The 14,997-nt window shown below is 43.2% G+C and overlaps 1 protein-coding gene across 3 annotated transcripts in view; it reads left to right on the top strand.

Annotated features, from left to right (window-relative positions):
• The window catches only part of LOC137784005 (mediator of RNA polymerase II transcription subunit 13-like), a 69,670-nt gene that overhangs the window by 37,673 nt on the left and 17,000 nt on the right, over positions 1–14,997 (top strand). For all 3 annotated transcript variants that reach the window (XM_068574406.1, XM_068574408.1, XM_068574407.1), the window contains exons 3-4: positions 2,347–2,431; positions 6,698–6,781. In XM_068574406.1, coding sequence (XP_068430507.1) covers positions 2,347–2,431; positions 6,698–6,781 — 169 coding nt within the window. The remainder of the gene's footprint in view (positions 1–2,346; positions 2,432–6,697; positions 6,782–14,997) is intronic.

The following is a 14,997-nucleotide window of genomic DNA, read 5'->3' on the forward strand; positions in this document are numbered from 1 at the left end:
TGAAGAAAAGAAGAAGACGCTGGCTTTTTGTCAGTGAAAATCAGTAAAGAAAAACACAAATGATGAGCTTTCAGTTTAATCTAATTGAGGCTGATTACATCCAGTCCCCTTTAAGATCTTTCAAGCATGATGCCGTTCCCTGTAGCTCAGACTGTGATGAATGATGGATCGTGATGCTTTAAAGCCCTATTGCACTTAGCTGTGCATTTAGTGTCTACAGCGCACTTTTCCCTTGGGCCATCTGTGTTCCTCCTCCTGATTAACAGGCAGTAAAAACTCAAAACATGATGGTCACTGACTGACTGCTGATGAAACGACAGCTTTATAGTGTTCCTTATGCATCCCTGCAGAATATCCCCCTTTAATGTATCAGATCATTGTTTTATTCCACACTCCATTTTCTATATTTATAATGTTTGTGTGAGGGTTTTGGGCGCACGCTTGTGCGGATGCTCGACCTTGTTTGCTCGCAGGAGTGATTTGTCACGCCTTGTGTTGATATGGTGCAGTGAGCTGGCTCTTTGACAGCGGCAACATAAACAGGAGCGTCTAATGTGGATGCCATGTTCTCTTGAGTAAGCATGTGCCGTGACAGTACCACTGGTGGCATGTGTAAAACACAATGTACCTTGCTCTGTTAGGAGATGTACACAACCACATGCAGGAATTAGGGGAGGGGGAGGGGGGGGGGGGCAAGTGTGGAAAGGTTCCTTTAAGGCCATTTCTCCTAGTTGTGTGGTTCAGTTGTGTTGACTTATAGGTGGGAGTTGTGGGAGGATGTGAGGTGTGAGGTGTCAGTGACAGCTTTTAGAGTCACGGAGGGTCAAGAGCCGGCTGTGAGTCGAGTCGTGACGAGTGTAAATGAAGATGGGTTGTGGACGATTGGCAGAGTGTGAGGGAGAGGACACAAAAAGTTGTGGGATTGTGAAGAGAGGGAGAGATCCAGAGACAGTTAGAGCTAATGAGCTGGATTTGCTGGAGACTTGGCATTCTGCTCGTGGTGTTTCACTCTATCTTTCTCCTCTGTAGAGGAGCTGGCTCGAGCGAGCTTCCTGTCTGAGCCCTGAAGCAGGAGTAGATGAGGGGAGGGGGGGGGGGGGGTGGAGGGGTGTTGGAAGCAATAGAACAGAGGAAGGAGGAGAAGGAGGAGGGTGAGGGGCGGGAGGGGACCAGTGTTGAAATTGAATGCCAGGGCGCCATGTTCTCACCGCCAGCGTTTCCATGGTTACAGGGTAATTCTGGCGAGTAAGGAAATTTCATTCACTCTGGTATGAAGAAGACGAAGAAGAAGAAGAAGAAGTAGAAGAAGAAGAAGAAAAATCAACAAAGCAACAGAGGAAGAGAAAGAAATACACCCACACACACATGCGCACACACACGCACACACACACACACACACACACACACACACACACACACACACACACACACACACATGCACACACACAATGAGGGAAGGGAAAGAGAAACGGGGGTTTATGCCACCCATCCCCCAGGCGATCTGCCTCTGCTTCTGTCTCTCTTTGCTTTTTTTCTTGTGTATTTCTGTGATGCTTGGTTTGTTTGCCACCACCCTATAAGCAAACACAACACCCACCCACAACCCTCCAGTTCTTCCAGCAGCCCTGCAGGTATACGGCAAAGAACAAAGAGAAACACTGTTAACCGGCCGCCCCGTGTGTGCGTGTGTTTGTGTGTTTTCTTTGGGACGAGGGTATTGGGGGTTGGTGTCGAGGCGGTTGAAGAAATCTAGAGGGCGACTCGGTTGCTCGCAACACATCTGACACACGTGAACCGGCTGCTGACATGTCAGAAGCTCGGGCAAAGTGCAGCTGACTTGACCACGTTTGGTCTCCGGCTGTCTAGATTTCACAGGGAAAAAAAAACAAAAAAGGGTTGAGTTAAAACTCTGTATGCGTGTACGAACCTGAGCACGCAAGCATGTGTGTCAGCCCGCTCACATGCAGACACACTCACTCTCCAGCTAACTGCTGTTGACAACTGCATGGGGTTTGACTGGGCTGTCGCTGCAGCCAACATGACAGCTGTAGAGCCAAGCACACACACACACACACTCACACAAACACACACACCAACACAAACTTCATCTCCAGTGTCGTTTCTGATATGATGTGCAGGTTTTCTCTTCAGCACATGCAGCATGTTTTGACTGAGTGGGCTATAAAGACATGCAGTTAAACGCTGAATCATGTGTTGTTTATTATCCTCAAGCTGGTGCTTGCAGATGTTTCGCTGTCACAGAAAATATCCTTGCGTTTCTTTATTGCCGGGGTAATGAAATAGTGAGATTTATAATTTCCTGATTGTTTCCTCCTTTTCTTCCAGTGGCGGAGGAGGGTCTCTGGGAGTGCGGGCTGTCCTACGAGTGCAGGACTCTCTTGTTCAAGGCCATACACAACCTGCTGGAAAGGTAAAGAAACACAGCGAGAGCTGCTCAATGATGGACACACAATACACAAAATATGAATACCAGCTGCATAGAATATACAATATTTCATGAAGTATATAACTTGCAGTGTTATGGAGCTTTTGCACTTCCATTTATCATTCATATGCAGCACAAAACAAGTGTACATAACACACTCTGTTTTAGTTTAGTGGTTTAGTAAGCGGATCTCATTTTTATTAATGCATTTGTCAAAAGCTACACGGCCTCCTGTGGGCACCAACAAGTGGAGGCTGCTGTGTGAACGGATACTGAGGGACAGTACAAGAAGACACAGTAGTAATGATGTAAAACATGCATTTTAATCATAGTTGTTGACAAATGCTGTACATTAATAAACACGGTAAATGTCTTTATGGCTGTGTATAGCCGCGCATTAGGGTCAAATAAAACGTTTATTAATGGTTTATTTTGTGCTGTAGTGTTCATAAAGAGCGCATACAGGCTAAATAAAAAAATATATGTTTACACTAATTTAATACAATTACAATAACTGCTGCAGGGAGGGTTTTATTCAGAGAGACGAGCATATTGTGAGTTTTCCTTCAGGATGGCTGAAGCCCCCTATATGCAGAATATGATCCATAAGAATAATTCGTTAAATAATCCATTACTTAAAAGGTTGATTAACGAGCTAAATATGTCTTTCATTTTTGCATAACTTTTTATACAGCATTATAAACATAAATATTCAACATGAATATCGTCAAAAATGTAATTTGTACTCTGAAAGTTACTTTTGTCTCTTCAAAGAGAAAGAATGTTCCTTTTGAAGCGAACACAGAAATCCCCAAACAAAAGAAGTTTTGCTGGTATTGACAGACAGTTTTACTTTCCTCCCAGCAGCTTCACCTTAATGAAATTATAATCTGAGCGCTGAATCACTTGCTCAAGTACCCAAAGCTCTCCTTTCTGAGTCAGAGCCATCTGTTAAATGAAGCAGCACATATTTGCTCTCTATTAAGTTAAGCATCAGTGATCATCATAGGGGGCAGGTTGAATTAACCTTCCTATTACCTTGAAGCTAACTCCTTTTATAGCTCACTATTTCAACACAGGATGGATCATTTCCACTTTCTTTTTTATATCGCTCAGACAAAATTGACCTCTGTCACTGACTGTTATTATTAATATGTAATTATTTTTACTATTAGGAACCGACTATGAACAGAGTTTTAAGCAAACAATTACAAATAAAGAAAACATGAATAATTCAATAAACCAAGTTGAGAAAAAAAGCAAAGTTACAGGACAAAGTAAATTAAGTTCTGTGAGTAAAACTTTATGTCCCAAACGTAAAGATTTACAACAGCTGAGTTAATCAGTCGATGCTCGAGAGGCTAGACTTCTTTTTGACGTTCATTATGTTTTTTAATTTTCGGGAATGGACATAAATGATCTAGTCAGAGCATATTGTTTGCAATGTTACGTTTGGAGTGGGACAGAAATAAAAGAATAAAAGAGATGTAGATCAGTCAAATTGTTTTCCAGGGATGTACCCCTGGTGGAATTATTACCCCCTAACAGCGCAAAGCATTTTGGGTTGAAAAACAATGTACTACACAGCACTGTGCCATCAGTGTCTGATTTAATATAAATACACAATTCAGTTGAACAACTTACACTTATATTATTAAAGATTTATTAGATAACTATTTTTAAAGGATTTTTCAATTGATCCTAATTTTAAACTCAAGCTCCCCCTGGGGTGCCTTCAAGTACCCCCCGGGGTACTCGTACCCGCATTTAAGAACCACTGCCCTAAACTAAATACACTGTCAATACCTTTTTAAAGTGCTATACAATCAGAAATAATTCAATGAGAGGAAAAAACAAGTGCTTGACGTTGCTAATAGCTTTCTAAAAGAGTGCTCTGATGCTGGAAAATGAACAGCTGAATTAAGAGTGATGGCTTGACACCTGTCAATCAAGCAAACATGCTCCCAAACATATTTCTCTTCAAAGCTGCTCTGATCGATGTTTTCATATCAACAATGGGTCAGATGATATGCAATGTGACAGGAGCCGAATCTCACAGAGAATTATCTCCCAATTTCGCAGCTCTGCAGCGTCTAGCAGTGTGGTTTAGCGTCATGTTTTGGTTGCAAGGCGCACAACCACACTGCTCTTTTAGTTCAGAGTCAATGCTCTCATCAGCTTATTATGTATGAGTTATGAGTTAAACTCCAAATGGATGCAAATGTTGCTTTTTTGTCTGCTGGATTCGTTAAGTAAAATGTAAATGTCCTCATATCACCTTCACGTGGTGGAAATATGCCAATGTTTTGTGTACAGATCTCTGTGAGGACTCCATGTGGCTTAAACAAAAGGCAGGTTTAAGTTAGATGAGTATCCACAATTAGACATGCATTAGAAGAAGCAGAATTGGCCTTTAAGAGCCTAATATTATAATCCAAATATTCTATCAGCAAGAGTATTTTTTTGAGCCAGCATTTGAAGGAGCTGTCTGGAGGCTTTTCAGCGTTAGCTTCAGTATTTACTCTCAGCGGCTGCGCCGTGGAAATAACGCAGTGTTAACACTGGCAGTATATTCATTGTAAGGGCTTCAGTGAAGTGACCATGCACATTGATCCGATGCACCAAATTGGTATCGGGGGCCAATACTGACCTTTATTAAGCGGTTTGGCGATCTGCCATGATGTAACCAATCCACTTTAAGCACAGTTTCTTTGTTAATGTTCTTCTAAAATTAATTGTTTGGGGTCGATAAGACTGTACCAAAGATGGTGGAGCTGCAGGCTAAAAGCTTTGGAAAGCTCAGCTCAGCTGAGTGCAGAGAAGTCCATAAAATCATTTTGTAATTCCTTGACGCGGGTCAGAGGATCCAGCAGGGAATGCACTGGCACCTGCACACAGAGAAGAGTCAAAGTTCTCAGACCGCTGAGTTTTGTCTCTGAAAGGAGGCCGACACGAGGTGAAGAAGTGCACAGATGGTCGGATAGCCAAATAGGGAGCATGACTGAACGGTTTGATGTCATCACATTTTGATCTGATGAGAGGAAAGGGTTTTTTGGAAAGCTATGTGTTAAAGTTCACACCGCTTTGGGGCGAAGCAGATTAGCAGAAGATTACCTTTTCCTTTTCCTTTGCAGCTGTATTGTCGTGCTGAAGATCCTTCTGGGTCTAAAAAACTGTCTGAGACTCGCGTTCGAATCCTCCGCATGTTTACTCGGTCTTGCCTCAGACAAATAGGACTCAGCCTGTGCATTGCCTGATTTATTTATTAGCAATAATGCTGCAATTGCTCATTGAAAACAAACGGACATTCCCACACATACACTTCACCTCTGCATTACCCTTTGTATATATTTATCAAGACATTTCATCGCACATAATGCAATGCAATAATAATTATTGCATGCAATAACAGAGGTGAATGGAGAGGATTCTGTTTTCTGTGGGTCTTTTCATGGGAACGTGGATCCATCAGATTTATTTGAGGAGTGCCTCTGGTTTGCATGTTCCACATTTTATCAGAAGTGCGTCATCAAGTGTGGTACACACACTGGTCTGATCTTGACTCATTTGTGCCTCCCTCAATACAAAAAAATGTTCTGACGTTGCTTGGGGCTGCACGGGTCATATCATAGCTTCATGGTGTGACGTGAGGGGGTCATGCAATGTGTTGCTTGTTCTTATCACTGTTTGAGTAATGTGTAGTTGTTATGAGCTATAACGAGAAGACGACGTTGTGTCATGTCACGAGTGCAACATTTGAAGACAAATTTCCCAGTGGGGACAGTAAAGTTGATCAAATATTGTTTGTACATTGACTCAGTCGAAGCGTCGTCTCGGTCTTGTGCACTCGGGTCTTGATTATCTGGTTTAGAACAAAATGTTCCGTTTTGCATGTCTTGTGGCTTATTTCAAAAAGTGATTGCACTTAAATCAGACAAATATAAAAACCACATTAAACAGTTTCTACTCGCTTGAAAGCTTAATGTTGAAGCTGTCATTGAGCAACGGTCTGTATTGTAATGGATTCCTCTTCAACACCACCAGGAGCACCAGAAGCATACACAATCACCATTGAGTTGAATCAATACCTCTCTTAGCCCCTCAAGAATACTACTTGTTGCATGATTCATAAGTGGAGGTGCATTATACACGATGCTAAACCATTTCCCGGCTCTCTTTTTTTACTTGTGTAATGAATAACTTTTCTTGGCTCCTTCTTCTTCTTCTTCTTCTTCCTCTTTCCTGCCGCAGATGCTTGATGGATAAGGGGTTCGTGAGGATCGGGAAGTGGTTCTTCAAGCCTCATGAACTGCAAGAAAAGCTGTTGGGCAACAGGTAAGAACTTTCAATGCACATGCACACCTCATTGAGATTTAGTCACCGGACTTCTCCAGGATGTTTTGTGTGCCACAAGGTTCCCCGTGTGTGTTAGTCTGTGAGAAATACACACTACAGAGGTCCATGTGTGTGTGTGTGACCGGGTGTGACACAGCGAGGCGGCATGAATGGCTTTCATGTCATTCAGTTTTTGTCGAGTCCCCTCTCCTTGATGTTCCTACGGCTGGCTCATGGTGTGAGACTGTTAAAAAAAAAAAGGACAGTGAATTGTGGAGAGAGGTGAGTTCTCTCTCTCTCTCTCTCTCTCTCTCTCTCTCTCTCTCTCTCTCTCTCTCTCTCTCTTTCTCTCTCTCTCTCTCTCTCTCTCTCTCTCTCTCTCTCTCTCTCTCTCTCTCTCGCGCACTCTGGGCGAAAAGAGAGTGGTGTGTGTGTGTGTGTGTGTGTGTGTCAATGTCACGCTGTGTAAGTGTGTAGGCAATGTGGGAGACAGTCAGACAGACTGAAACTGAGTAAAAACGAGGGGTGGGTGTGATGACAGTTGCTCAGCTTGTTGCTTCAGCCATTATAGTCTGCCCACTTCAACCTCTTCTGCTCGTGAGGATGCAGCATTCCTTACATCTCTAACCTCGCAGCGCTTAAATGCATATAAGCAGGAAACCACTTAGCTGTCAAATTGCTTATTTTAGAAATCTGTTGGTTTGCCGCTGAGAGAGGAAACAGAATAAAAACATCCTTTCATTTATGTTTGTCTTTTTTTTTTTTTACGAGATAGCCGTAAATTGCATTGTCATGCAGATGTGTTGCAATTTAAGAGATGCACGGAAAGCTCTCGGTCTAGAAAGCTGCTGACACGAGTGCAGTCTGCTGTGATGCGCTGGAGCAAACTCAGGTTTAGCTGTTCAGGTGAAAGTCCCACAGTGAGACGGACCAGGTGTCATCTCAAGAGCGCGTGTGTCACTTGGATTGCAAACGTGTGGAGTTCGCACAAATGCTGTGAGGCAGTCTGACGTGAAACTTGTTGTCGCGAAAAGCACTTTCCTGGTAAGAAATATGGCCCATACAGGTGATAAATTAAGGGGAAAAAAAGATGCTCACTGAATGCTTAGAAGAAAAAAAGAGGGGAAAAAATGTACCAGATATAACATGATAAGCTACCACATGGTAGTGAAGCTTATGTAGACACTGATCGATCAATTACATTAGTGAGGTAAGTGGCGGTTGTGTGTGTGCATGCATACTGCATGCACACAAGCGCATCCCCTTTTCTGCAATTACACTCAGTGTTTCAGTGCAGAGATTTACATGTGAGTGTGTCTCTTTTGTGCATCATGTAAATCCTCCTCATTTTGACAGCTCTATATGAATATGTTGTCAGCTGGTACGCCCCCTGCTGAGCCAATCCTGACTTGTTCTGTCTGTAAATTATTGAGCATCCTGGAAGGATAAAAAGAGAGGGAGAAGGGGAAAAAGAGAGACGCTCTCTCGAGCACACAGAGCGCAAACAAATACAAATGGTATGCAGATGTCTGCAGCACTGGCCATGCTGTTGCACGCTTGCACTCTGCAGGTGTTGCATGTGTCACATTGTCTCAGGGATCCATGGCATTTTTCCTTTCCACATGTCTCCACTGCTTGCTTGCAGCAAACATTGCACACACACACACACATGCTGTCCTAAATGGCCACACACACCATCCCCTCATCGTTCCCAGAATAGCAGTGTTGCCCCACAGTTGACAGTGTGAGCCTTAAGGACCCCTGCAGATCCCGGGCCGTCAGTGTCTTCATGCCATGAGGGAACATTGCTCAGTTAGGCATACACTGACCTCCTGCCTCAGCTGTAACCAGCTCCTTTGTCTCTTCTTCACTCCCACACTGTGCCTTTTATCCCCAATAGGGGGCGCTTCAGTGCTAATAAATCAATGCCCCCTTAGCCGCGCCAACTCCTGTGCCTTGGCGCCACCACCTTTGTCAGGCTTATCTGGTGTTTATCTCCGACGTGTCCCGGGGGGCACACCGAGGATTGGCACATTCAGGACACATCCAAACCACCCTCCTCCTCCTCCTCCTCTTCTTCCTCCTCCCCCTCCTCCTCTCTTAGCACAACACTCGTGCTCTCTTTGTGTCTGAATGAGAGGAAGGCACTCTGGGTTGGTAACGGATTGCATCAGACGCTGAGGAGAGCGAGAGAGAGCGAGAGAGAGAGCGAGATACTCTGTGTGTGTGTGTGTGTGTGTGTGTGTGTGTGTGTGTGTGTGTGTGTGTGTGTGTGTGTGTGTGTTGGGAGGTGGGGATCAGAGAAGATGGGGGGTCGTAAATTAATCATTACTATAGACAGCTGAATGGATGTATTAAAGACTGTCTCTCTCATTAGTTCAGTCAATTCTATGCACAGCAAATACACTACACAGTATATTTGTTAATCGAGGTGCTTTCATTGGCATTAATGACCACATACTCATGCATAAATAATATATTAATATATATTTTACTGTGTAATAGAGATGTCCTCTGGTGGTAGACCAAGAAACCAAAGCAAGTTGCTCTGCCTATTAAACAGTTTTTTTTTAAAGCACTACAATCCTCACTTGACCTGGAAGAAAAAGCTTCTCCTCTCCTCTCCCTCCTCTCCCTCTTCTCTCTCCTCTCCTCTCCCTCCTCTCCTCTCCCTCCTCCTCTCCTCTCCCTTCTCTCCTCTCCTACCCAGGGACCAATGACAATGAAATATTAGCCATCTCCAAGGCAACAAAGATGTGCTGTTAGGCCACATCACAAGGTCACAGAATCGCCAGAATAATACAAAACAACAAAAATATACATCAGAAATATTATTTTCTCATCCCATTTTCACATTTTTCCAACACTGCACTGGGCAGGCGTCTCTGATTGGACCTGTGCGATATGTTAACTGATGCCAAGATGGTTGACTTTTATTAATTTTCAGAATTAAAGCAGCCTGGTGAATGGATACATGCTGTAGAGGAAGGGAGCCAGGGGGGTTTGTACAAAGTCCTCCCTAATATGATAACGTTATTTAATCAAGTTTCATAAACAGGTAAGAACAAACAACAACAAGAATAATTAGCAAGTATAATCAAATATATATATATATATATAATTGGTATCTTCGGTTAAATCTTTCCCCAGCTGCTTTCAGGGGCTTAAACCACTTGAAATCCAGTTGTTACAGACTTCTGTCAAACGAGTTGCGTGCCGCACGACGCTAATGCATTAGTAAGAGTTTGAAGAGTGAAAAGAATGTAAGGCTTCTAAGGCTTACTTGAATTAGGGCTGGGTGTTAATTAAATATGATAGTTTATCCTCTTTCAATTGAATCATATTGTGAGGAAATCTTATATTGAGATCTCTTGATACACATTAATTTGGTCCTTAAGAAGAACAAAGTTCTTAATGAAATTAGGAAATAGTCATTAATTTTCATTTGTCAAGTGTTTAGTTGGAACAGCACTCTGTGGTTTATAAAAAAAACAAACAATACAAAGCATTTTTTACCCTGGTATTACAATAAATAAATAATTACGTGATCAATGTATGAAATGACCAAGAAGATAGCTGGAACATTTTTTTTGTACAACTTTTTAGTGTAAATGTTTCATTTGTCGATGGTTAAATGGTGTATTGTCTTCAGATTTTCCTAGGAGTTGACTTGCGGCCAGCTGATTATAATAATAATAATTGGGCTTGTTACAAAGACTCACTGCATGAATGGTGGACTGACTAAAATACGCTGACCGGCTCGTGAAGACCGGGGGTGAAAAAAGGCTCAGGGTTTGGATTTAGAGCAAAAGGATTTAGAGAGAGTGTTGAGTGAGGAATTTTTAATTAGTTTTTCAATACTTCAGTCAGTAAATACTTGTTAGTATAGCGCCCTCAAGGAGACGACATCGCGCTCATTCTTCCTCTTGCTCTTTATTATCCGGCCGTCCAGACTTTCGCTTCACAATCAACTTCTTCTGCAAACTTCAGAGCGAGAAACTTCAAGATGCTAATGTTTTTAACAGAAGTCCATTATTCAGGTCACAGTGACCATACAAAGTGCAACGATCTGGCTGCTGCCGGAAAAAAGGTCTTGCTGAACATATAAATATGAAACGTACGCTGTCTGCAGAGCAATAGGAGGCTGACGTGTGTTCAGGTCTAAGATTCTCAAAGACACTACTATGTATATTACACTGACATGTGTGTGCGTGGGACACAATAAGAATAACAACTAAAGCACCGCTTTCGCAATCCTTTATTAATATGACTGTTGTTTCACTGTGACTATAATATGTGCTTCAGTCAGCAGTAAAGCACTTTTAGAGAGAGAGAGATGAGATCTATGCAGACTCATTGATTGACTACTTTGCACTGGAGCCATTTGAATGTTAATGTACCAGAAGACTGAGACAGTCTCTCATGTCATGTTGAGTTCACTGTGATTTATTTATGTCATGTATTTGTGTTTTTGAGATGAAAGTTCAGAGGGCCGAGGGCCATCTCTTCATTCACCCTTGATAAATATTTTCATTCCTGAAATATTTACATTTTCTCCTTTTGAAACGTGTCTGGGGTCCCTCTAGAGACGGGAAGCAGAGAACACGTGAGGCGCTGTCCTCCAGGTTTCTAATATTACCAGGTAAAACCACTGGGAGGAGGGGGGGGGGGGCAAAGGACGCAAAAGAGAAGAAAAAACACACAGATCAATAGAGAGGATGGTGATACATCACAGCAAAAGCCTTCCAACAGATCCTCTCCTTCTTTTTTTAATTAGGACCACAGACATGAAGGTAAAATCCAGTATTCACAGTTATTCTTTTGCTGTTTTTCAGGACTAACAAGAAATGCAATTTCCACCGCGATAGGCTAATATTTTTTCTGGGCCTCTTGTGCCTTCAGAGAAGGCGGTGTGTGTGTGTGTGTGTGTGTGTGTGTGTGTGTGTGTGTGTGTGTGTGTGTACAGTTTGTGTCCTTGAGCACCTTTTCCTTGTGAATCCATATACATAGTTGGAGCCGTGTTTGAGCACAAACATTGTGATAGCGACACTGGCTAAAACCACCCACTGGGAGCCACTGAATAATACATCAAGCTAACTGCACGCCCCTTACGCTTGTGTTAATACTGTCACCACGAGTCCGAGAGTTTTTGGTGTTTCGGTTGGATTTGTTTGTATGGAATAAAGTCATTGTGCCGGCACAATGGAAGGACTCTTGGAGCGTGTGGACAGAGGGTGTGTACAAGCGCACACGAGCTATAAGAGGGTAAACATCCTCTACATCGGTCCACCAGATCAGTGTTGACTCTCTCGTGCTTCCCAGAGATCCGTTCAGACTACGCAGGAAGAGTTAGGCAGCTCGATGAAGATGAAGATAACTCATAAACGTGCTGCGGTGGTGGCAGACGTGGCAGCATTTAAGGTGCAGATTAAGGAGATTAATCCCCCTGATTTGAAAGTGGAAGAAAATGCTATCGCGCCTGCTTAGTGCATATGACAACGTTATCACATCGTGGGCTTTTGAGGCTTCTAACAGTGTACAGAAAAGCGCCCCGCGCACGTTTCTTTTGAACTGTTCATTGCTCTCTAACACTAATCTAATCTTGTTTTATTTATTTATTTTTTACTCCCACGGGGTTAGACATGAGAAACACCCCGCCACCGAGATAACCGCTCCTATTTGGCGTGCGTGTGATTGTACACACAGATGCATGCGTGTCAAGTCCGTGATGCATGTCGGACATTAAGCAGCTCCCCTGCTGGCTGCCTGGCTGGCTGGCGGTGCCGTGATGAGGTGCAAAGACACATGTTGTCACATGAAAGCGACACAGTTGCGCCAGCTTCTTTGTTCAGTGGCTTTCAAACAGGAGTGTGATGCAGGTTTGTCTGTTGTCACATGGATTTGTCTTCCGGCGTCGACATGCCTACCGTATATATACACATTCACACGCATGTAATATAATATAATTTGCCGTTAACGCTGGCATACAAGCTTAGACACTTACACTGCATAGGAAGCCAAATGACATAGACACACAGACGTACTCTAAGTGTGTGTGTGTGTTTTCTCTGATCTACGTTCCCTGATTGATTTCACCATAAAATTGTGCTCAGTAGCCTCCCATTAAAACTCTGATCTCATCGATATGTGTGCAGCAATTGTAGTGCGTGGCACTGAATTATTCACCTCCTCCTCTTTCTCTCACACTCGTTTTGCTCTCACTCCTCATCTTACACTGTATCTCCCCTTCCTTGTCGTCCTAATTTCCTCTCCATCCTTCTATTCCCCCCCTTTCGTCTCTTGTTCATGCATCGCCTTAATTGCTCTACCTCGAGCTCACTCGGTCTCCATCTTCTTCCATTGCTTGTCTTTCTTTCTGCCCTGCTCTTCCTCCTTTCACTCTTACTTATTTTTCTCAACCCCCCCCCCCTCCACACACCACCTCTTCCCTCTCTCTCACTCTCTCTGTCTCCTCTCTCTATATCTCTCCAGTTCTGTCAGCCCTGAGGCGAGTCTCAGCCATCACTCCTCTTCATTTATTAATACCTGTACTCATGCAGCCCAGCACACAGCCGCCTCACATCTCTGTCCACTGTACTCACACACATATATACAAAAAAAAAACACACTCACACGCGCGCTTGCCGAGTGCACAAATGTCCCCCGAGGATGCAAGAAGCCCAGTGTGTCCACACACTCGCACTCGCTTACTGTGCAGAAAAATGCCCTTTGTAAAAGGACAGGCAGCATCAATCTACCGGCTGCGTCAGCCTACAGTTTGATGCTCTTTTTGTAGTTCTCCTTTTCCCTGAATCACATTTAATTGTGCTTTATTGCCGCTATATTACGTCTAGGGTCATAATAGTTGCACATTAGTTAATGGAGACTAATTGTCTCTTTGTACACAATATTCATTTTAAACCTATTTAATATTCATCAGCGGTCTTTTTGGGGCTCTGGTATATAAAGGTAGATTTAATTGAGAGCACCAAGGTGAACAATTCTTTATCACCGCGCAATATTGTCAAATAATTCCTGAAATATCAAAAGTATTCGGCCACTAATTCCTCTGGATCGCTGTCTGATTTCATGACAGCGAAGGAGTCAACGACACAAAGAGAGAACACAGGATTTTCAGCAGCGATTCCTCGCCGTTTGGCAAGTGCTGCCGTTTTTTACGAGAGGTCTTGAGGGAGTCGTGTTTTTTGTACTCGCATCAGTCCCGATCAGTGCGCACACATCTCATAAAAAAATATATATAATAACAGAATATAAACAGAATTATCATCACAAGAGGGAAATTAATTTGAATGGATGTTTCATTTGACAGCCTTATTTAATCTGTGCAGGGCAGCCAGAGCAGGAAGTGTAACACGGTGAAATGCATACAATCAATCAACCAATCAATCACCCTCTGAAAAAAAGATAAAGCGACTGATTTATTTGTCTTAAGTGCCATTAGCCTTGTCTATACATAGAAGGTAAATTACTTCATAAAGAATCACTGCAAACACGGTAGATATTTGGAGCATTTGTCTTGATGCTTTTCAATACACTCTTTAATTATTCTAAATGTAAATGGTGACGCTTGCGTATCGGCATATCCGCTCGCTGGACTGCTGGTGCTCTTGACTCACAGCTGTTCCCTTGAGCGTCCCAGTGCAGCTATATATAGCTCCTCATGTGTGTAATGATGCACTGAGGACAAGGTTGGAGAGCAGCAGCATTGAAAGCAGTTTGACTCATGCATTGTACAGATGTGAATTGTGGAGATGATGGATTAGCGCTGTTGTGAGTGTGAGATAATGTGCGCCTGGCGGTGCGAAGGTGACTCGTGCTCGTGTGTGCAATGTATACACGTCAGCTCTGCTCCTCCTCCTGTGCATCATTGTGTTCAAACCACCTGTTATGAGGGTGTATTTTCATCAGGAATGTTTATGAAGCAGAGAAATTGGCCTCTTCTTCTCTTTTTGGGTACACTCGGCGCCATCTGGAGGCGGCCGCGGCCAACATCAAAAGATATTTGGCTCCCTCAAGACTGTGCTTGGTTCTGCCCATGAGTGACTGTGTGGAACTGGCCATTTTATTGAGTTTGATGAACATTACAGCGCAGAAGAAGGTCCAGCTCCCTCAGGGCGAAGGAGATATTGCATAGGCAGCAGGGTAATCACAAGGAGATTACAGTACCTGCTCAGTCTGATATATACAAACCAAGG

This window comes from Clinocottus analis, unplaced genomic scaffold, assembly GCF_023055335.1.
Source record: "Clinocottus analis isolate CAN_PGR_092001 unplaced genomic scaffold, fCliAna1.0.p SCAF_13, whole genome shotgun sequence".
NCBI classification, from domain to species: domain Eukaryota; kingdom Metazoa; phylum Chordata; class Actinopteri; order Perciformes; family Cottidae; genus Clinocottus; species Clinocottus analis.